The 24,550-nt window shown below is 40.1% G+C and overlaps 2 protein-coding genes across 15 annotated transcripts in view; both read left to right on the top strand.

The window, feature by feature from the left end:
* Positions 1 to 24,550, top strand: part of LOC104650532 (uncharacterized) — a 487,983-nt gene that overhangs the window by 387,172 nt on the left and 76,261 nt on the right. The window lies entirely within an intron of this gene.
* LOC141583615 (RNA polymerase II subunit A C-terminal domain phosphatase SSU72) lies at positions 15,964 to 17,023 on the top strand. The gene has a single exon (XM_074393879.1). The coding sequence runs from the start codon at positions 16,054 to 16,056 to the stop codon at positions 16,636 to 16,638; it is 585 nt and encodes a 194-aa protein (XP_074249980.1). The 5' UTR covers positions 15,964 to 16,053; the 3' UTR covers positions 16,639 to 17,023.

Below are 24,550 nucleotides of genomic sequence, written 5' to 3'. Positions count from 1 at the left end.
ATTCAAAATGATCTCAGTGATACAAAGACAAGGTGTCAGAAAGTGTTTTCTTTCAGGAGGCTTTGGAGAAAAATGTTTCCTTGCCTTTTGTAGTTTATAGACGCCATCTGTATTCCTTGGCCCATGCCTCTTCTTTCTGCAGAGTTGGCAGGGTATCATCTTCAAATCTTCAAAAAAGCTGACTCTCCTGCCTCCCTCTTTCACTTATAAGGAACCTTGTGTATACACTGCATCCACTCTGCTAATACAGAGTAACCTCCCCATCTCAAGTCAGCTAATTGGCAACCTTACTTTGTCCCTTCTCAAGTAACACAACAAATCCACAGGTTCTTGGGATTAGATATGAGCATATTTGGCCAGGCACGGTGGCTCACACCTGTAATCCCAGCACTTTGGGAGGCCAAGGCGAGCAGATCACTTGAGGTCAGGAGTTCAAGACCAGCCTGGCCAAGATGGCAAACACCATCTTTACTAAAAATACAAAAATTAGCCAGGCATGGTGGTGCGCACCTGTAATTCCAGCTACACAAGAGGCTGAGGTGGGGGAATTGCTTGAACCCAGGAGGCAGAGGTTGCAGTGAGCCGAGATCATGCCACTGCACTCCAGCCAGGGCACCGGAGCAAGACTCCATCTCAAAAGAAAAACAAAAAAAAGAAAAGAAAGAAGAGGAGAGGAGAGGAGAGGAGAAAGGAAAGGAGAGAGGGGAGAGGGGAAAGGGGGGAAGGAGGAGGAAGAGGATGGTGAGAGGGGGAGGAGGAGAGGCGAACATCATTGTGAGGTGTGGGGAGTGTATTATTTTGCCTACCAATATTTCTCCGGTAGTCAATCCTCCACAACTTCATCCCTATGACTTAAAATCTCTGGTTCTGTGATCTTGAGCAAACCACTTAATTTCTCCCTGCTTCGGCTGTCATCTCTAGTAGTGATGGTTTCAATCACAGCTCTGCCACTTACTTGTGACCTTGCAAGTTCTTAATCTCTATAAGCTTTGTTTTCCTTTGCAGAGAGAAAAGAAAAAGGATAATAATAACTAACTCATAGGTTGTGATGATTAAACGCAACAATACAATTAGAAATCTTGGCTCAAATTAGGGCCTTAATAAATGTAACTGGTTTGGGGACCATGTAAATTATTAGCATAGGGTCTGTTATATTGCAGGGGGCCACTAAACTCAAACAAGAATTATTAATAAGTAGTAACTAGTGTTAATCATGTTAATCATTACTGTTAACATAGATAGTACATCTTGTTTCTCTTGTTATCTCCCACAATAAGTTTATAGTGATGTGTAGTGACCATAAATTACTATTTATATTATATATAGGTAGGTAATATGTCGCTATATATGTCAGTAAGATTTCATTTGGTTAAAAGCGATATAAACCCAACTTAAATTTTCTTAAATGAAAACAATTTGCTAGTGAACACATTTTTAAAATATAGGCATGGATGACCATTGAAACAGAAGTTGGTACTTGCCTAAAAAACTTCGTCTCTGTCTGAGAGCTTTTATCTGGCTTTGAGGACAGGCCCAGGCACAAAGCAGGGCAGGGAAGGAGTGTCAGAGAGTTAATGCCCCTGAAAACAGCCATAAATCATGGCTGTTGAATGGGGAGCTGATGAATAACTTCTCCAGGCTCCTCACCTCTCAGAGGGAATGACTCCGAAACCTGTCCTATAGTGTCTCGCCAAGTTTCTTCTCTGGGATTGAGCCCCAGTTGCCCACAGTATCAACATGCTTAAAAGTACATTTTTATTGTCTTCCTTGACTTCTCAATCTTCTTTCCCCATTCCCTTACCGGTATTTCCTGGGTTCCCCTTCCAGATACATTGCTGGCACTCAACTTTATAACACTGCTCCAACACTTAGGCCGCATCCACCTCCCAGATATTGCTCTTATATGATGTCAAAACCAGGTTGGTTTTTCTTTCTTTGTTTCCTTTCTTTCTTTCTTTCTTCCCCTCCCTCCCTCCCTTTTTTAAATTACACTTTAAGTTTTGGGGTACATGTGCAGAGCGTGCAGGCTTATTACATAGTTATATACATGCCATGGTGGTTTGCTGCATCCATCACCCCATCATCTACATTAGGTATTTCTCCTAATGCTAGCCCTCCCCCAGCCTCCCACCTCAAACAGGCCTCTGGGTGTGATGTTCTCCTCCCCGTGTCTATGTGTTCTCGTTGTTAAATACCCACTTATGAGTGAGAACATGCGGTGTTCTGTTCTTGTGTCAGTTTGCTGAGAATGATGGTTTCCAGCTTCATCCATGTCGCTGCAAAGGACATGAACTCATCCTTTTCACGGCAGCATAGTATTCCATGGTGTATATGTGTCACATTTTCTTGATCTAGTTTATCACTGATGGGCATTTGGGTTGATTCAAAGTCTTTGCTATTGTGAACGGTGTCACAGTAAACATACGTGTGCATATGTCTTTAAAATTGAATGATTTATAATCCTTTGAGTATATACCCAGTAATGGGATTGCTAGGTCAAATGGTATTTCTAGTTCTAGATCCTTGAGGAATCACCACACTGTCTTCCATAATAGTTGAACTATTTTATGCTCCCACCAACAATGTAAAAGCGTTCCTATTTCTCCACATTCTCTTCAGCATCTGTTGTCTCCTGACTTTTTAATCATCGCCATTGTAACTGGCGTGAGATGGTATCTCACTGCGGTTTTGATTTGCATTTTTCTAAGGATCGGTGATGATGAACTTTTTATCATATGTTTGTTGACTGCATAAATGTCTCCTTTAGAGAAGTGTCCGTTCATATGCTTTGTCCCCTTGTTGATAGGGTGGTTTTTTTCTTCTAAATTTGTTTAAGATCTTTGTAGATTCTGGATATTAGCCCTCTATCAGATGAGTAGATTGCAAAAATTTTCTCCCATTCTGTAGGTTGTCTGTTCACTCTAATGATAGCTTCTTTTGCTGTGCAGAAGCTCTTTAGTTTAATTAGATCCCACTTGTCTATTTTGGCTTTTGTTGCCATTGCTTTTGGTGTTTTAGTCATGAAGTCCTTGCCCATGTCTATGTCTTGAATGATATTGCCTAGGTTTTCTTCCAGGGTTTTTATGGTTGTAAGTTTTACATTTAAATCTTTAATCCAACTTGAGTTAATTTTTGTGTAAGATGTAAGGAATGGATCCAGTTTCAGCTTTCTGCATATGGCTAGTCAGTTTTCCCAACACCATTTATTAAATAGGGAATCCTTTCCCCACTGGCTGTTTTTGTCAGGTTTGTTAAAGAGCAGATGGTTGTAGATGTGTGGCATTATTTCTGAGGCTTCTGTCCTGTTCCATTGGTTGATATGTCTGTTTTGGTACCAGTACCATGCTGTTTTGATTACCATAGCCTTGTAGTATAGTTTGAAGTCAGGTAGCCTGATGCCTCCAGGTCTGTTTTGTTGTTGTTGTTTTGTTTGTTTGTTTTGGTTTGGTTTTTTGCTTAGGATTCTCTTGGCTATGTGGGCTCTTTTTTGGTTCCATATAAAATTTAAGATAAAAACCAGGTCTTAATAAGGCATTCTACCTTAGTCTTAGGGGAGCCAAATAATCAATTTAATTGTGGTGTCCTTCTTGGACATTAGGAATCTTGGAAGAGTAAAGTGAAGACTGTTGGAGAGGTGGGAGTGGAGATTTTCCCGTGGAGCTGGGGAAGGGGTAATCTTCCAAGGAACGTGTGGAATTCTGCAGCAAGGGCCATCACATACAGCCTGGGAAGGTTGTCCATAACCTGAACTCTAAAGCCTACCATTTACAGAGACCCTGGGATAAAGGGTAACCTCTGGAGTTTTGCTGTGCTACTCTGTATCTGTATATGGAGGCTCTCTCTGTAACTACTAGCCCTCAGATCCTGATTAAAAAAAAAAAAAAAAAAAGTAGCGGCAGCATTTGAGAAGGGAGCTCACCAGGACCATTGTTAATAATAATGAGAAATTAGAATGGCTTACATGTTCATCATTAAGGTATTGATTAGTAAATGGAATCTCTAGCAAACCTTTATTTTATTTTATATTATTTTATTTTATTTATTTTGAGATGGAATTTTCCTCTCGTTGCCCAGGCTGGAGTGCAATGGCACAATCTCAGCTCACCACAACCTCTTCCTCCCAGGTTCAAGCAAGTCTCCTGCCTCAGCCTCCTGAGTGAAGAATGTTGGAGAGGTGGGGGGTGGAGATTTCCTGAGTAGCTGGGATTACAGGCATGTGCCACCATGCCCAGCTAATTTTGTATTTTTAGTAGAGATGGGGTTTCTTCATGTTGTTCAGGCTGGTCTCAAACTCCAAACCTCAGGTCATCTGCCCACCTCGGCCTCTCAAAGTACTGGGATTACAGGCATGAGCCACTGCACCCAGCCTCTAGCAAACATTTAAAAAATCATTTTTATTTTTTGTGGGCACATAGTTGATTTATATATTTATGGGGTACATGAGACGTTTTGATACAAGCATGAAATGTGAAACAATTATGTCATGAAGAATGGGTATCCATCACTTCAAGCATTTATCCTTTGTATTACAAGTAATCCAATTACACTCTTAGTCATTTTAAAACATACAGTTATTATTAACTATAATCACTGTGTTATGCTTTCTGATAGTAGATATTCATTCTATTTTATTTTTGTACCCATTAGTTATCTCCAGCCTCCCACTACCCTTCGCCACCTCTGGAAACCATCTTTCTACTCTTTACGTCCATGAGTTTAATTGTTTTGATTTTTAGATATCACAAATAAGTGAGAATCTAGCAAACTTCGTAAAAGGTGGTAAATCTATATATGACTTGGAAAGAGATATGGCTATGTAAAATAGAAAAGGAAGGGTATAAAAAGTGTGCTGATTTTATGTTTATGTTTGTGTTTAAATGGATCAGCAAGTATGTTTTGGTATTGACTCAAAGTGATTGCATCTAACATTATAATAACAAGACAGGACACCCTCTGCTGTATCTCCTGATGCCAATCTCCAAGGTAAGAGGCCCTTTAAAACCTTAATGTAGGCTACCAGTAGGCTGTCTGTCATTTGTCTAACTCAGATCTGGAATCATGCCACCCTGTTTTTGCAACCAGATATGCTAGCCACAGTTTTAGATAAGCAAAGATCGATATGCTGGTTAAGATTAAATATAAATGCAAAATGTTGAGTGTGTCTTACCATATGAAATGAGATATAGCTGTATCTGTTTTGTGAAGTTGGCTAGGAATTAGGATCACATTTGCACAATAACTGATGCAAAAATTTCCAAATTCTCCAGAGCTGTGCGTCTGCCAGCCCTGGTTTGCCATCTTTTTTAATTTAAATTTATTTTTTATTATTTAATTATTTTTTTTATTCTACTTTAAGTTCTGGGATACATGTGCAGATCATGCAGGTTTGTTATATATGTATACTGTGCCATGGTGGTTTGCCGCATTCATTCCCCTCGCCACCTACATTAAGTATTTCTCCTAATTTTTTCCTTCCCCAATACCTCCACGCCCTGCTATCCCTCTCCTAGCCCCTCAACCCCCGACAGGCCCTGGTGTGTAATGTTCCCCTCCCTGTGTTCGTATGTTCTCATTGTTCAACACCCACTTATGAGTGAGAAAATGTGTTTGGTTTTCGTTCTTGTGTCAGTTTGCTGAGAATGATGGTTTCCAGCTTCATCCATGCCCCTGCAAAGGACATGAAGTCATCCTTTTTTATGACTGCATAGTATTCCATGGTGTATATGTGCCACCTTTGCTTGATTCAGTCTATCACTGATGGGCATTTGGGTTGGTTCCAAGTCTTTGCTATTGTGAACAGTGCCACAATAAACATATTGGGCATGTGTCTTTAATAATAGAATGTTTTATAATACTTTGGATATATACCCAGTAATTGGATTGCTGGGTCAAATGGTATTTCTAGTTCTAGATCCTTGAGGAATCATCACACCGTCTTCCACAATGGTTGCACTCATTCACACTCCCACCAACAGTGTAAAAGTGTTCCTATGTCTCCATATCCTCTCCAGTATCTGTTGTCTCCTGATTTTTTAATGATTGCCGTTCTAACTGGTGTGAGGTGGTATCTGAATGTGGTTTTGATTTGCATTTCTCTAGTGACCAGTGATGATGAGCTTTTTTCACATGTTTGTTGGCCGCATGAATGTCTTCTTTTTACAAGTGTCTGTTCATTTCCTTTGCCCCCTTTTTGATGGGGATGTTTTTTCTTATAGATTTGTTTAAGTTCTTTGTAGATTCTGGTTATTGTCCCTTTGTCAGATGGGTAGATGGCAAAATTTTTTTCCCATTCTGTTGGTTGCTGGTTCACTCTAATGATAATTTCTTTTAAGGGAACTTAGAGGCTAGAAATGATCGCTCAGTTAGGTGCTTGTTCTATACACGGTGATAATCAAAATCAGTCCTTGACACAAGGACTGATTTTGATTATCTTCTTTCTATGTTTGAATTGGTGACACCCTCACCAATTGCACTCCATCTGAGGCCAAGCGAGTCTCAAGTATAGTTTGAATCATCTGTCAGACTATGTCTTTTCATTCCTTTGTGAATGGAGATGTCAAGGATTCAAGAAAGTATCCATCCATACTTCAGCATATTTACTGTGCCTATAAGGATTATGGATCCTCCAAAATAAAAATCAGTGAACCAATTTTTATTGTTCATTTTTAGGGGTGAACTTAACATACGAGGAAGAAGGTTAATCAAAATTCAATAGATTTCTTATTTTTACTGTATGATAAAACTACGAAGCCCTCGAGAAAAATTTAGCTGAGAAGTTGTAGGAGCTCTCACCTGAATCTAAAAGATTTGCCAAAGTTCTTAAGCAAAAATATGAAACTGATCCAACCAAATGCCAAACAGCTGCTTTATAAACTGACGTTGGAACAGTATCAGTTTGTTCACAATATGACAGAAAAGATTGATATTTAAATTTCAAAATTAAAAAGTGAAAATGTGAATTTCAAAATTGAGAAGTGAAAAATAATATAGGATATGTATAACTAATGAATCCATGTCTTCATTAGTTATTTATATCCTATATCATTTTTAACAATGTATACTTAACATGTATGTTAATGTTGTTTGTTTAAAAATTAAGCTTTTGAGTTTTCTAAAAACAATTCTAAAGTTAGAACTCTAAATCTGTAGATTTAATATAAACCATTTGGGCTTTTAAATGGCATTTGAAGGCCTCCATGCTTTAAAAACTGTTTGTTTGGAAAAGATACCTTCCAAGCACTCAACTAAAATATTTGAGAATATAAGTTTCCATTTATAAAAGGAGTAAAAACTAACATTTTTTTCAAACTTCTGTTTGAAAGAATATACATAAATTTTTGTTGTTGGTTGTTTTTGTTTGTTTGTTTGTTTTTTTTTTTTTTTTTTTTTTTGAGACGGAGTTTCGCTCTTGTTACCCAGGTACCCAGGCTGGAGTGCAATGGCACGATCTCGGCTCACCGCAACCTCCGCCTCCTGGGTTCAGGCAATTCTCCTGCCTCAGCCTCCTGAGTAGCTGGGATTACAGGTAGGCGCCACCATGCCCAGCTATTTTTTGTATTTTTAGTAGAGACGGGGTTTCACCATGTTGACCAGGTTGGTCTCGATCTCTTAACCTTGTGATCCACCCGCCTCGGCCTCCCAAAGTGCTGGGATTACAGGCTTGAGCCACCGTGCCCGGCCTTCATAAATTTTTTTATGAAAAACTTTTTAAAATGTAACTTTTTTTAGTTTAAAAATGTTTCTAATTGATTCATCTGAGACATTATTATAAATTAAGCTCTTTTTAATTTTTTATCTTTATACTAACAAAGCAAAGGCAAATATAAATTAAACTTTTAAAATTAATACTTTTAGTTTTAAATACTTTTTAAATAGTTTCTCAATGTATTAATTAATTCCCATGTATTTGGGAAAAATTAATTCCCATGTATTTGAGAATGATAGCATGCCAAAGTGCATTAAGATATCTTACCTATGTAAACTGGAGTAGAGGTTAAGCTGCATATAACAGGGGGCCAAAATAGCAGTGTTTTCAATTAGTCAGAAGCTATTTCTCTCTCCTGCACAAGTCTGGGAGTAAATAGTGCAATATTAGTGTAGGCTATCTACTCCATGAGGTCATTCAGGGACCCAGGCTCCTTCTCTTACTATTGCACCATCTCTAGTATGCGCCACTGATTCTCATGGCCCATGGTAGCTCACCACCTCATCCACAATTAAAACAACGTAGAAAAAAATGGGCGGAGTAGGGAATACCTCTTTCACTTTAAGGGCACAAGCCTAAAGTTGTGTATAACACTATGATTTATACACCTTTGGCCAAAACGTAGTCTTATGGCCACATCCAGATGCAAGGGAGGCTGGGATTTGGTGAAAATTCAAAATCTCTCTCATAATAGGAGAAGAAAGGAATGGATATTGGGAAGTGATAACAAGAAGTCTCTTCCACAGACTGCCCCATTAGCCACCCAAATATCCTACTACACTTGACCTGCCAAGCAAAATTCCTTCCCTTTCCTCACAGGAGATACTCCCAGAGTCCCATCCAGTTATATCATCAAGTTGAAATTCCAGGATCTCTTGGTGATGGGCAGCTCTCTCCAAGTGTTGCTCCTGGGGTCACATCACCTACAGTCTAAGAGAAGGCTCTTTTTTCCCACAAAATGGTGATAGATGTGAAATCAAAAAAGAAGAGAAGAAACCTGCCAGTCATTGTTTCCACAGTGGTAAACAAGTCCTTCTGGTCAGAGCTTGTGAAGATCACTGTCCTGTTCCTGGTTCAGCCTCCCTCCCTCCCTCCCTCCCTCCCTTCCTCTCTTCCTTTCCTCTTGCATTGTAGCCCAGGCTGGAATGCAGTGCCGTGATCTCTGCTCACTGTATCCTCTGCCTCCAAGATTCAAGCGATTGTCTTGCCTCAGCCTACTGAGTAGCTGAGATTACAGGCACCTGCTACCACACCTGGCTAAGTTTTTATATTTTTAGTAGAGACAGGGTTTCACCATATTGGCCAGGTTGGTCTTGAACTCCCAAGCTTGTGATCCGCCTGTCTCAGCCTCCCAAAGTGCTGGGATTACAGGCATGAGCCACCCCTGGTATTCCTGGCTCCTAGCTCTGGGAGGTTATTCTTTGTCCATCAACCCCTATGGTCACATCTGAAGGGCATGGGAGAGTTGACATTTCTTGGGATCTACAAAACTTGTACAGGCTTGCTGCTTGTTGGAGCATGTTTACAAATCCAGATGTTGCTAAGAGAAAAAAAAATCCAAAATACATAAAATTAAAAGTTTGTACCTTCCAATGCCAATCATACACCAGAGAGTTCTTCCTTTGTGCCATTTTATGTTTGTACCACCTTTATGCCTCAGTAAAAGTCTGTTTCCCAACAATATCAATCAACCTATCTGTCTCAATTCTAACATTCTAAAATTGAGCAAATAATTTCAAACTTACTATATCAATACTTCTACTAACAAGAAACCTGAGTAATGTTTAATATTTCCTCATAGTCCTTTCTGTCCTTGGAATATATCTCCCTGAGAGTGTACATCAAAGTAATAGATTCAAAAGTCCCTGTATTTGTTTTTAATTCTGTGTGGTTATATTAACATTTTTATATGCATCAAGTTTCATTTGCTTTTATTTGTATTCAGTTTTAGTGTTTTCCCCATACTTTCTGATTTAGCAATTACTTTTGATCAACAGAAGTACCACTAAAGACATACCCCAAAAAAAGATGATCAGGAGAAACTTGATCTCCTTAATCTTTAAGGAGCACTTCCACACTTAAAAAAAATCTTTATATAAAAACAGGCAAAAGACACACACAAATTAATTTTTCGATAGAAGAAATAGCCAATGAACATATGAATTAATAGCACCTACTTCATTGAACTGTTTTGAGAGGAAAATAAGATACTCCCACAAAAAAATGATAATGACGATTATGATCGTTGTTCTCACAAGTAATCTAAAAATAAAACAATGTACCATTTTTCACATTTCAGATTAGACAAATTATTTAAAATCTTTTTAATAAACGGTAATACATAGTATTGGTGACAGTATTAAGAAAACAACTATTCTCATGTACTTTTAGTGGAAATAGAAACTTTTATTATATTTTTGGAGGACAACTTAACAACATGTATCAAAAATTTGGAAATTTTGCAAACTCTTAGTAACTATGTCTTAAGGCAATGATCATAAGAGTATAATCAAATAAATGTGACACAATACATGTACAATGATGCTTGCATGCCAAAAAATAGAAAAGAACTAGAAATAGACTAAACGTCTGTCTATGAAGAACTGGTTAACTAATGATGTACCCAGCCTATTTTAATTTACTTTAGATGCCTCGAATACTTCAACGGTTTTAAGTTCTTTTCACCACCATATATTTTTTAAAAAATTCTACTTATTCAATGTAAGAACAAAAAGCCATAAATATTTCCCAGTGACAGTTCCCCCCAAATCATCTTACCCTGGCCCTAGTGAAAGACTCTTATGGGTCCAGGTATGTTTCCCTTCACAATGGTTGTATTTTACTGCTCCCAGATCATATAGATCATGTATATAAGTCCACAGGCTTCCTCACTTAAAATTTTCAAGCAAAAAATGTTAGGTAGTGTTTTGTCTGCCAGGCAGGATAGAGGTAATGCTGCCTGCAACAGCCTCAGTAAGTCTGGGATTCAGAACATTTATGATGTCTCCAGATTTCTGTCTACTAGAAAAGATAGCTTTTTCTTTACTGGCATTTCGGTTCAAGACTGTTGCATCAAAAGGGAAAAGGGCAGTATCTCTCTTTGGTGTGTATTTCATTTTAAGACCTAGGAAGAGAGGAGCAGGCCAAACTAACATTGGCTTAACTGTTTTATCTAACATAGGCAGACAAGTCTACTAAATCAGAATATTCCTCAGCCTGCATCCTGCTGATCCTCACAAAGTTATCTTTTAATTCATGAGAATTCTCATAGTCTGAAAGCTGCATATGACTATGGCCCATGTTGTATTTTCACGAGAAAAGAAAAAAAGTCTGTGAAGGAAAGTTTCCATTTAAAGACAGAATCTTGTTCACCGTTATAATCCCAACTCCCAAGTTAGAGTAGCACCAACAAAATATTAAAGATTGTCATGCTCTGTGAAATGGAAACCTACACAGCTATTGAAAGTCATGACGTAGATTTATACTTGCTGGCATGCAAATATACATCTGTTAAATTTTAAGTTAAACAAGTTACAAACAACACTTTATAGCATTATTCCATTTATGGAGAATCTCGAAGAAACACCAACGTATTAGCAGTATTTATCTGGGATTTTCTTTAAGCTAATTATTTTACTGTCATTTATATAATTTCAATATTTTTAACCTGGTTGTTTAATTTTTATAATTACTGAGGTTTTCTTTCTAGTCTTTTTTTTTTTTTTTTTTTTTGAGACGGAGTTTCGCTCTTGTTACCCAGGCTGGAGTGCAATGGCACGATCTCGGCTCACCGCAACCTCCGCCTCCTGGGTTCAGGCAATTCTCCTGCCTCAGCCTCCTAAGTAGCTGGGATTACAGGCACGCGCCACCAAGCCCAGCTAGTTTTTTGTATTTTTAGTAGAGACGGGGTTTCACCGTGTTGACCAGGATGGTCTCGATCTCTCGACCTCGTGATCCACCCGCCTCGGCCTCCCAAAGTGCTGGGATTACAGGCGTGAGCCACCGCGCCCGGCCTCTTTCTAGTCTTAATCATCCTGGACCTTTGCATCATTCAATCTCATTTTATGCCAATTTCTCTCAATGCTTCATCTGATTTGTGTGTTCTGAGCTAATTTTATCCTGATATGGGTAAAGAACAACCAACAACTGTTAGTTCCCATTCTACCAGCTTGGGAGTACAAAGAAAATTAGCATCTCTGTTTAGGGCTTCAATTAAATGGTTCGAGTATACCTGTTTCCATCGTAAAAACTGTCTCTCCTTCTCCGAGAGACTGCTTTAGTGACATGGCCCTGAGATGCAAAGCAGCAGATCGGAGCTGGAAACCGGAGGGCAGGAACAGTTCCTGCCTTAACCCCGCCAAGACTCCACACATCGATCCTCCTTGACAGGCATTTTCTCTAGCCACTTTCTATCCTTGTGATGATTTTGCACAAACGGTTTATCGCTCTCGCCCATCAATGGGTCCTGGTGACTGCTGCATGAACCACTCATCCCGTTCAATTCCTTTGAATATCCAGAAGAAGAAACTAGGATCTGGGCCTCTTCCTCCTCCAGATGCTCTGGGAATTCTCAGACAAATTATCTACCTCCTGCTTAGTGACTCTAAGTCCCTTTTATCTATATATTTTCTCACAGAAAAAACCATGTCAACTGCCTGGACAAGACTTTTGTTAGATATTTAGCTTTTTTCTGATTCTAAAAATATTGCTTTCTCTTAATTAAAAAGGTATGCAATGAAGGAAAGTCCAGAGGGAAAACCACGTTTAAATTATTGTTGATTCCAATACACAGAGATAAATGCTACTAACATTTAGATGAATTTCTTTATTGTCTTTTATGCCTATATTTACACTTTTTTTAAATACAGATATTAAATTCAATGTGCATTTACTTAACATTTGCAAGAAATTAACTTTATATGAATATTCAATATATATTCATTAACATTTACATTAGAATTTCCTCACGTTGTCTTCAAAAATATTTTTATTGCCTGGATAATTTTTCAATAAATGAAGCCACCATAATTTATTTAACTGAATTCTTTTTGCTGGATATTTAAGTAATTTTCTAGTTTTCTATATTATAAATAAAGTTGAAAGATTCTTGGACATAAATCTTTCTTTTTTCATCTCCAAATATTTCCTAGGATGTGTTCCCATAATGAAATTTACTGGTCAAGTCTATTTGTAAAATATTCTCCTTTGTGGGAACAGATCATAGAGGAATGTACCTTTTTATCATCCAATTAACGAAGATGTTGCTTTAGTTTTGACTTTTAAAAAAATGTATGGCCTAGCAGTTTGCTCTGGGATACTCTATTAATAGATAGTAATCTATTTTTTTAGCTTTATAGAGTTATAATTGATATACAAAATTCACACACTTCTAATGTATATATCCTGATGAGTCTGTATATACACCATACATTTATTATATCATCACCACTACAAAGGTACTAAACATAGCTACCACCTCCAAAAATTTCCCGTGTTCTTTCATGGGTTTTCTTTTATTGGTTTTGGTAAGAACATTTAACATGAGATGTATTTTATAAGCCTTTTTTAAAAAAACTTTTTTAGAAACAGGCTTGCTCCATTACCCAGACTGGAGTGCAGTGGAGTGATCATAGCTCACTGCAGCCTCAAACTCCTGCACCCAAAAGATCCTCCCACCTCCCAAGTAGCTAGGACTATATATGTGCACCACCATGCCTGACTTTGCAACATATCTCAAAGTGCACAATACCCTATTGTTAAATAGGTACTATGTTGTACAGCATATCTCTAGAATTTATTCATCTTGCATAACAAACTTTATACCCATTGAAAAACGATTCCTTGTAGAAATCCATTTTTAAAGTGTCTTTTTCAATCCTAAACTTACTCCTTTTAATGTGAGAACAATGCATACAGATCAGTCTTTTCTTTCATTAAGACATCATCCAGAAGCAGTGACCTCTTTAAAGATGACATTAAAGCAAGATCTTCTTTGCCGATTCTCAGTATAGACGTGATCTGGGATTTAACAAAGACTTCCATGGAGACTTCCAGTGCCTGTTGGGAAAGGCTTCCCCATATATAATGCAGAAAACCAAATTGTTTTCCCTTCTACTACACTCACGTCACTCTCAGTGGTTCACTCCTGACATCAGCTGTGTGGGTTTTTTCCCAGACCAACCAATTCTCAGACTCTAGGTGCATGTATTATAATTCAGTGTAATTATGACACTACGTGGAGTTAGTGCGGACCCCACAGGTTAGTGGCTTAGTCACACAAGACTGTGTCTCACTCTAGACACCAATCGCAAGAGGTGGTTCCTTGGGTTACCCACGACTTCTGTCTGACTTGGCCACAGATCAGTGCTTCCCACTACCCCATTGTCATGTTCAATTATTTGCTAGAATGGCTCACAGAACGCAGGAAGACACATTTACTGGTTTATTGTAAAGGGTATTACAAATAATGCAGACAAAGAGCCAGATGAAAAGGTGGATAAGGTATGTGGAAGGGGTGTAGAGGCTGCATGCCATTTCCCCGACGTTGAGTAAGCCAGAAGCTCTCTGAACCCCGTAACTCAGGGATTTTTATGGAGGCTTCATCACATAGGCATGATCTGTTACTCAATATCCAACCCCTCTTTGCTTCCCAGGGGTTTGGGGTGGGGCTGAAAGTTTCCAGCTTCTAATCATGGGCTGCCCTTTCTGATGAGCAGCCCCCATCCAGGAGCCCACCAGGAGTTGCCTCATTAGAACAAAAGATGCTCTTTTCACCCAGCAAAAGGGGCTAGGAGTTCTGTGTCAGGAACTGAGCTCAGAGACCAAATATGGAACAAAAGATGTACCTAGAACCCTTACTGCTCAGGAAATTACAAGAGATTTATTAGTTCTATGGACCCAGTGCAATAGCCTGTGCCTGTAATTCCAGCACTTTGGGAAGCCAGTGCAGAAGTTTTGCTTGAGCCCAAAAGTTCAAGACTAGCCAGAGCAACATGGCAAGATCTCATTGCTACTTAAAAAAAAAAAAATTATAAATAGTGGGGCATGGTGGTGTACCTGCAGTCCCAGCTACTAGAAGGCCTAAGGAGGGAGGATCACTTGAACCCTGGAGTTTTAGCTTACAGTGAACTGTGATCGCTCCACTGCACTTCAGCCTATGCAACAGAGCAAGACCCTGTCTCGAAACAATAAAATAAAAAACAGAGTTCTGTGTGCAGAACCACGGGCAGGGACCAAATACATATTTTTATTATGTCACACTTAGGTGTGAACTACTTTCCAAATGATTACTGCTGCCCTCCTCACTCAGGTCTACCCAGCTTTGTTCCCGTGGGTTTTATACATGACAACTTTGGCTCACGTTCAGGGGTCTTAAGAAGTATGAACCCCCATTTTGGAAAAAAAAATATATTTACAAACTACATATCTAACAGAGAACTTATATCCAGGATGTATGAGTGACTTAAATCAACAAGAAAAAAAAAAAGGATTTAAAAGTGGGCAAAGGACATAAGCAGACACTTCTCAAAAGAAGACATACAAGCAGCCAACAAACATTTTTAAAATGCTGAACATCACCACGATCAGAGAGATGCAAATCAAAACCGCAATAAGATACCCTCTCATACCAGTCCAAACGGCTATGCTAAAAAAGTAAAAAAAAAAAAAAAAAAAAAAAAAACAGCTGCGGGCAAGGATGCAGAGGAAAGGGAACGCTTGTCCACTGCTGGTGGGAGTGTAAGTTCAGCCACTGTGGGAAGCAGTTCGGAGATTTCTCAAAGAACTAAAAACAGTTTCATTACTGGGAAATAAATCGTTCTACCAAAAGGACACGTGCACACCCATTTATCACAGCACTATTCACAATAGAAAAAATAATGAATCAGTGCTGTATTGGTGGATTAGGTAAAGTAAACACGGTACATAGACACCACGGACTATGGAATACTAGGCAGCCATTAAAAAAGAATGACTTCATGTCTTTTGCAGCAATGTAGATGCAGCTGGAGGCCAACGTGCTAAGTGAATTAACACAGAAACAGAAAGCCAAATGCTATATGCTCTCACTTACTAGTGGAAGCTAAACATTGGGTATGGACGTGAAGATGGCAGCAATCAACACCGGGTACTACTGGGGGAGGAGGGAAGTAAGGGGGAAATGGTTGATGAACAGAAGCCCAAACCTCAACATCACACAATATGTCCATAGAAAAAACCTGCACATCTATCCCCAAATCTAAAATAAAATAATTTTTATAAAGAATTGTAACTCCGCATTTTGCTCGCGCGGAAGCGCCGCGGTGGGGTGGGAGCCCGAGCGGGACCCCGCGGGCTGTGCGGCCTCCGCCATGCCGTCGTCCCCGCTGCGGGTGGCAGTGGTGTGCTCGAGCAACCAGAACCGGAGCATGGAGGCGCACAACATCCTCAGCAAACGGGGATTCAGTGTCCGATCCTTTGGAACAGGGACTCACGTGAAGCTTCCAGGACCAGCTCCGGACAAGCCCAATGTTTATGATTTCAAAACCACATATGACCAGATGTACAATGACCTTCTTAGGAAAGACAAAGAACTCTATACGCAAAATGGCATTTTGCACATGCTGGACAGAAATAAGAGAATCAAGCCCCGGCCGGAAAGGTTCCAGAACTGCAAAGACTTGTTTGATCTGATCCTCACTTGCGAAGAGAGAGTGTACGACCAGGTAGTGGAAGATCTGAATTCCAGAGAACAGGAGACCTGCCAGCCAGTGCACGTGGTCAACGTGGACATCCAGGACAACCATGAGGAGGCCACCCTGGGAGCATTTCTCATCTGTGAGCTCTGCCAGTGTATCCAACACACGGAGGACATGGAGAATGAGATTGACGAGCTGCTGCAGGAGTTCGAGGAGAAGAGCGGCCGCACCTTCCTGCACACCGTCTGCTTCTACTGAGCCCGGGCCCGGCCGCCCGCTCCAGCTTCCTTTTGTTCATACTTTTTCCTTCCTGACGTTTGTTTTTACTTACAGGTGTTCTGCTGGTGACGGTAACATTACCCAAATAAACCGTGCATATGACACGGGAGGAGATGTCTAAATGCCACATTAAAGCAATCAAGTTTTTTCCTTCCCACTTTTACTTACAAACGGGATATTGATTATAGTTTTTTCCTTTAACCGAAAAGACAAGACAGCGGTTGGTTTGTGTTCACTCCCCCGCCCCAGTGTCCCCGTGCGCTTGCTCCCTCCTCCCTTCCCACCCACGAGGTGTTCGATGACCTGGAATTGTCCAATAAATAGATGCTGCTGTCAAAAAAAAAAAAAAAAAAAAAAAAAAGAATTGTAACTCCCATTTTGAGAAATCGTTTTATGATGACTTGCTTTAACCAAATAGACTTTTTGTTTATTTGTTAGAACTCTACAAGCTGTTTCTGAGTACATGTTTAAGCAGGAAGCTTCCTCCTACCCCCAGGAAAAACCTTACATGGACTGCCAATATATGATAAAGATCAAAACCCCTACCCCCAGGAAAATCCTTATGTGGAATTCCATTATATATGAAAAAGATCAAAGCTACTCTGGTTGAAACCAGGCAGTGATTTTGGCCCCTAAAACTTTACTCATCCCTATTCCCAAGCCAAGTGACCCTCAAGTCTTTTCAGAGAACCCCTAAGTTTAAAAATCATAGGCTTATCCCAAACCAAAATCCAGTTTGCTGAAAGGGAACTGTGAGCAACCATCAAAGTACGCAAGTGTGTAGTATTGGGTAGCACTCCCAGGCCACTTAAATTTTAAAAAGTCGTTAAAGTTCAATTTGGCCAGGCACAGTGGCTCATGCCTGTAATCCCAGTACTTCAGGAGGCCAAGGCAGACAGATCAGACCAGCCTGGCCAACATTGCAAAACCCCATCTCTACTAAAAATACAACAATTAGCAGGCTGTGGTGGCACATGCCTTTGGTCCCAGCTACTCGGGAGGCTTTAGGAGGGAGGATGGCTTGAGCCCAAGAGGTGCAGGTTGCAGCGAACCAAGAGTTCCATTGCACACCAGCTTGAGTGACAGAGCGAGACCCCCATCTCAACAACAAAGAAGTTCAATTTGTTCCATTTTTATAGCCGAAGTTCATGATGAAGCCAACAGCACAGTTACGTTGCAGCAGACTTCATCAAGCACTTTCAGTGTCCCAATTAGCAGAGCTTATCTTGTTCCGGGTGTTTGATAATAATTCTGCTCCTAGTCCCTTGGCATGAGTCAGTCAGTCTACCGTAGCTTTATTTGGAATATGGAGGAATGCTGAAATGAACATTTATTTTTAATAAATGTTTAAGTTGTGGTGGGCCAGAATTCAGGCATACATAGGTTATTCTGAAAAATAACACACTATTTCCCAAGTTCTTGATGACTTACGGGGTCACCTACCTTGTTCTCTGCTTCTAGAAAATAATCATAATGCAGCAATTTCTCCCAGGCCTGGAATCATTCATTTCTGTTCATTCGTATTGTGTTAACCACGCAGCGATTTTCAGGCATCATTACTGTGATACATTATGCTCTTGTGTTTGTCAACCTTTATAACAAAGCAGACTTTTTGTAGTTACTAGCATAGAATATACATTATAACTCAATTCAATTATACTTTAGAATTTAGAGCCAAACCACAAAATATGGAAGCACAGTCTAACATACAAACTAAGATTAGACTGTAATGCTCTGGGATTTTTCCTTGGGCGTTAGGATAGAAAGAGTCACTCTGATTTGCATGGTCTTTCTGATTATGTCAGAGAATTTTGAAGCCATCATCTTCTAATTCTTATACATCCTGAATGTGTGTATGAGAACCGAAGACTGCCGAAGCCTGAAGTCTATGTGATTCAAACCTATGCTGTCTTAGACAGCAGACATATAGTTGTCGCAACAGGATGAAAGACTGATTAACAGAATAATTTCAGCAGGTCTAGTTAGCATGGAAAGTATTTTTTTTTTTTAACTTTTAAGTTCAGGCGTACATGTGTAGGTTTGTTACACAGGTAAGTGTGTGTCATGGGGATTTGTTCTGCAGATTATTTTATCACCCAGGTACTAAACCTAGCACTCATTACTCTTCCTGATCCTCCTCCCACCCTTCACCCTCCAATAAGCTCCAGTGTGTGTTGTTCCCGTCTGTGTGTCCGTGTGTTACCAACTGCTCGATGGCTTATGGGGTCACCTTATTTAGCTCCCACTTATAAGTGAGAGCATGTGGTAATTGGGTTTCTCTTTCTGCATTAGCTTGCTAAAGATAATGGCCTCCAGCTCCATCCATGTCCCTGCAAAGGACATGATCTTGGAAAGTATTTCTAATGGCAAAACATACAAAAATGTATCATTACACATTGCAGGAGGCGATACAGCCTGCTCCCAAACAAGGGCACAGATGCCCAGATTCCCACAGGGCGATCACCAGCACTGAGTGCAGATTCTACCAGGCATGAGAAGGTTCCCTTGCCATTCCTATAGAAGGTTCTGCAAGACCCTGCTGACCCCCAACTCCTAACACACTTTGCTACCTACTTCCAGCTGGTCTGAACGCTACCTTCTCACCAGGTGCAAGGAACCGATACAAAGCAAACCTCGCACATTGCTGAATTATTTACTGTGAAACGATGGAAATGGGAGGCCAGTTTGTCCAGCACAACACACCCTGGCAGGCCCACTTGCAGTCCAATCTGGCAACATGATCATGCAGACAAAGTGAAAGGGCTTTTAAGATTAAAGTCAAGAAATGGTACCAGGCAGTGTAGAAGACAGGTGATCTCACCTAATCGTTTTAAGGACAGTGAAACTTCTCGTCCTGTAATTTCTCTAAGTTAAGGCCCAGCCAACTGGCTTAGGCGTGGTTCATCATTCATTCATTCATTCATTCATTCATTTATGAATGACATGCTTTTTAGCCCTTTCTGCAGGATATAATGAACAGTAAAATCAAGTTCACATAGCCTGCCCTGGGCTTGTTTTGGGATATCCATATAAAAGCAAGACTTCATTAAAAAGGACTGCATAAATGAGAGAAGAATCATTTGAAGTTTTAAATAAATGTAAATAATTTACCTTTAACCAGATACTTAAAGATTGGAAACTAAAAAAAAAAAAAAATTGCATTATTTCTTAGATTTATAGGACAGATTAAATATTTTTTTTTCTTAATTTAGTATGGACTATGGTGAGACTCAGTATTAATTGGTAGGTAGAAATCTAATGTGGCACACAAAAGGCAAGACCTGTTAGAAACCGGTGCCAGGTAAAGGCAAACCTCAAACAAACAGGTCCCTAGTACGCTCTGTAGCACATAAGTATTTGATTCTTTGCCAAGCTGGTTCTTGCATTAGTGAAATCCTGTGCTGCGCTGAACATGCACTGGGCAGCATATAGAGGTAAATGGTTTGTAATACGTTTTGGAGACAGCAACGTCTGCCCCTAATCAGATTTTCCTGGAATCCACCTCATTTGTGGGATGTTGACAGCCTCAAGATGATTGAAATCCAAAGTTTCATAGTAACAGATAATTACAGCAATGTAAAATTTTCTCTCCTTACTCTTCTTTTTCCCTGAGCAAATGAAATGTGTTTTGTATTTCAGGTTTCCAAATACTATTCACAAAACTTAATTTATATCTGTACTCTGTGACTCACATTGTTTTTAGTTAATGACATCTGTTCTTCTGTTTTATTTTTATTATCTAGTTCAATTTTTTTTTTCTTTTTTTGAGAAGCGGTCTCATTCTGTCATCGAGGCTGAAGAGCAGTGGCATGATCACAGCTCAGTGCATCCCCGACCTGTTGGGCTCAAGTGATCCTTCCACCACCATGCCTGACTATTTAAAAAAAATTTGTAAAGATGAGGGTGGGAGTGAGGGTCTCGTCATGTTGCCCAGGCTGGTCTCAAACTCCTGGTCTCAAGCAGTCCTCCTGCCTCAGCCACCCAAAGCACTGGATTACAGCCATGAGCCACATGCCTAGCCTAATTCAATTTTCAAAACTTAGTTCTCGGTTATTAGCATAGTAAACATCAATGATTGCTTTTGGCTGAAATAAGAGCAGCATCTGTGGGAAATCTACAAAGACGATGAAATTATCCTGCTACCCAGCAAAGACAGAAAAGCAATGAGATCGCCAAAGAAAATGTGGCATTATTTTATGCCAGAACAAAAATGGCACATTCCAGGGTGTCTGGCATTTCCTGGGCTCTCCTGCATTTATCTACTGCTTCAGCCCTGTCCTAAAGGGCCACCCAGAACACTGTAACTCCATTTTTGTCCCCCCAAAATCTCAAGTATATAGGTAACTTGAGAAAACAAACTCTGGAAAGTGAACCCCTTCCAATCAAAGATCACTTCATAGAGGAAATCATAAAACACCTGATGGGATAACACTCTAGAAAAACAGAGATTCCATAAATTCTCTAAGGTGGTGTACTCTACGTATAACCAAAGGAACCTCACAGACCCCCAATGTGGCCAGAAAATAGCACTTACTTCAAAAAGATAGAATGGAATTGACATAGAATAATCATCCTTGTCATTCTTCCAGCACAGCAGAGTCCTTTCATCTTCTGTGTAACTGACTGGAGGATGCAGTTTATCCTGGGTAAGCTTTCCATGAAGAGGAAAAAAAAAAATCTCATTTTTGTGCACATAGCCTCAGACCATTGATTCTTTTTGGATGGAAAATTAATCCTAGCTTTGTATCACTAGTAGGAAGATTTCTGTAATATAAAATGCAGGCACAAAGAAAAAGAGTATTTTTATTCTAGAGTGCCTGCTCTCCCCCTTTTTTTAAACAAAATACCGCATGCCAATTTGCAAGTGAAGTTGTGCAAGCCCTAATTTTCCTCTTTGAAGCCTCGCTTGCCACGGGTGGCATTGGCAAGGATAGATTCTATTTTGCATGCATGCCCAGTCAGGCTTTCTCTCAATCTTAGCAACATCTGGTGTCCCTCTAGAGTCTATCTAAGATCCATAATTACTTCTTTACCATGTCAATGTCTGTAAATGTCTCTTCCCCACTGTCCTGCATCTTTCAGACTTTCTCTTTACTGTTGACATATCATTGTTAAGAAGACACCTTTTAATTCTATGGTTGAGATCTTTGCCTCACAAAACGATTACCATCACCAGGAACAATGGTTTACAAGTAACGGTCTGAACCAAGTGATTCTAATACCAAATCTAAGATCATAGCTCTTCTCAGAAACCATCAATACATTGTTCTAGCTTTGCTAGTCTATGTAGATCCAAGACACTTCTTTCTAGGGACATATTTGGCTTTCAAGACTGTGGGGAAAATTGTTTTGAAAATGCCAATAATTTAGAAAAAGCCATCCACTCTTAGGATGCCTTACTTCCATGTTATCCTTTCGTTGGCAAGGGAGACAGATTTTCAAAGCAACATCTCACTTAAGCCTAGGAATATATTTAGCCACAATGGACCTGCTAACTCCCAACTCCCAACTCCTGGGTATGTTCGTTTCTCTAACCAGCTGGAGATTCTCAAGCTGTAGCAGGAAAGACACTCCTTATGCATGGAGGGTCAGCTGCTATGTGAGCACCTCAGAAGTCGCTAATAGCCTTTGTACAAATCATACAGGGATTCAAACTTCAACTCTTCTAAGGTCAAAGGAAATACACCAAAAGTTAATATTTGCATCCATGTGTCTTTAGCAAATGATAATAATAAATTGTAAATTTTAAGATGGAAAAATCTAAGATCTCACTGGGCCTCTGACTGGGGCTTTATAGGATCCTGCCTGGCATCTGTGAACCATCTTTTACTTACCTAGTGTGCCCGGATATTCTGGTATATTATGGGGAGTTTGTTAAGTAGCATTTCTCCTCGATGGGTCTTTAGAGAGCTCCACCTGCCTAAGTATTCTGTGACTCTTCCCCTCCTGTGATCTATGGTTAGATTGGGGATAAGAGCCTGGCACACACTATAGAGCAGGAACTATATGCCCCTCCACTCCCAAGAATGTGAGCACTGTGACAACAAGGTCCTTGTCTCTATGTGGACTGTATCCTCCCCAGTGCCTAGAACAGAGCCTGGTATTGACAGCAGGAGTTCAATAAGTATTTGTTGATTGAACAGATGAGAGAAGACTTCAGGACAATCCATCACAAAAAATATACAAACTCTATTCTCTGTGGGCCGGGGCGGGGGGAGGGGGTGGCGATACATAAATGTGGGAGGAGTTCTAAGAATGAGCAGAATGCACGGGCTGGAGTGCATGGAACAGACATTAGCAGAGGTAGACAGGGAAGGGAAAGTGACCTTTCAATAAGTGGCGGGCTCGCCACTGAATGGGAGTGGGCTTGGGAATAGGACTCAAGATCCCCCATTGGGCCAGGGCCAGGTGACCTGCATGGGGATGCCCCTCTCTTTTTACCTTCTCCACAACCTGCGGTCACCCCCACTCCCCTGAACCACTTACTGGAAGCCAGTTCCATTGCAACTCTGTCCCACGGATAGGGCAGAGAGAAAAGTGCAGCACCCTATACCGCAATCCCTTCCCAATTCCCAAGAATCTCTCTCGTCTGTCTCCCCTCTTACTCTTGAGAACTTTTTCTTTTCCGCCTCTCTGGAAGCACAGCATCATCTTATGATTGGGCTCAAACTTTTGTGAAAGAAGAGAAAACGCTTCTGGTGCCTGTGATTTTCCCACTACACAGATTCTTGGGCTGGGCGCCGTGGCTCACACCTGTAATCCCAGCACTTTGGGAGATTGAGATGGGCAGATCCCGTGAGGCCAGGAGTTGAGACCAGCCTGGGCTATATGGCAAAACCCCATATCTATTAAGAAATAAAAAAAATTAGATGGGTGTGGTGGCATGTCCTTGTAGTCCCAGCTACTCAGGAGGCTGCGGTGGGAGGATCACTTGAACCTGAGAGGCGGAAATTGCAGTGAGCAGAGATTTAAAAAAAAAAAAACAACAACAACAAATTCTTGCATTGGGCTTCCGATAGGGCCAGGAAATCAGCAAATCGGGGAGAAAAGGTCAGGAAAAATACAGGGAGAAAGTATAGGGGAAAATATAGGAAGAAAATGAAAATCCGAATATATATTTCAAAAAATTAAGCTTTTAAAATTTCTGTCAATAGCTATAGGACTTCTTTCTGCTTTCTGAGAGCACAGTAGGTATAACTAATAATGCAGAATTTGTCAAAATAATAAAAGTTAGAAAGCAGTCCAGATTCTGAGATCAAACCTGATGTGTGTCCTCTGGGGAACTTACAATCTAACAAAAATGCTGCAGCAGAGCCAGGACCTTTCTTGTCAGTGGCTTTGTTAATTAAATATTCCTGCAGGGGCCGGTCTGAAAGTAGGGCTGCATGTGACTGAGATAATTAAATTGAGGAAAATACAAACTGAACTGAAGCAAAGAGATTTGATTTCATGCATGAGCCATCTAAAGAACGTGATGACTTGCCGATTTGAAAGATGAAAATAAGTAACTCATAAAATTGTGACACATTGAAATTCAACACCATCCATTTTCGCTCTGCATCCTGCTGTTTAGTCTCTTGAGACTTTCCATGTCTTAGAAATGAATAAATGTTGCATGTGCTGCAACCATGTTTAATATTTTTTATGTGAACAATAAAACCGCAGATAGCTGAAGCTCTCAGAGAATAGTCTCAGGGTTGCCTGATGGTTAGCTAGAGAATGCATTATAAAATCATTTAGACTCAGTGAGCCCCCTTTTCTGCCTCAATAAGCTGAGACTGATGAATAGAATTAAATTCCTTTTTAAAGTAACAGTAATTATAAAACTTCCTCTGTCTCTGGGTTGTGGTGACTAATCTGCTCCTCCTGCTTCCGTTCTCCACCAGGAAAA

The sequence above is a fragment of the Saimiri boliviensis genome, chromosome 2, assembly GCF_048565385.1.
Source record: "Saimiri boliviensis isolate mSaiBol1 chromosome 2, mSaiBol1.pri, whole genome shotgun sequence".
In the NCBI taxonomy this organism is placed as follows: domain Eukaryota; kingdom Metazoa; phylum Chordata; class Mammalia; order Primates; family Cebidae; genus Saimiri; species Saimiri boliviensis.
The sequence above is the reverse complement of the archived record's forward strand: the minus strand, read 5'-3'. Positions and strand labels throughout refer to the sequence as shown.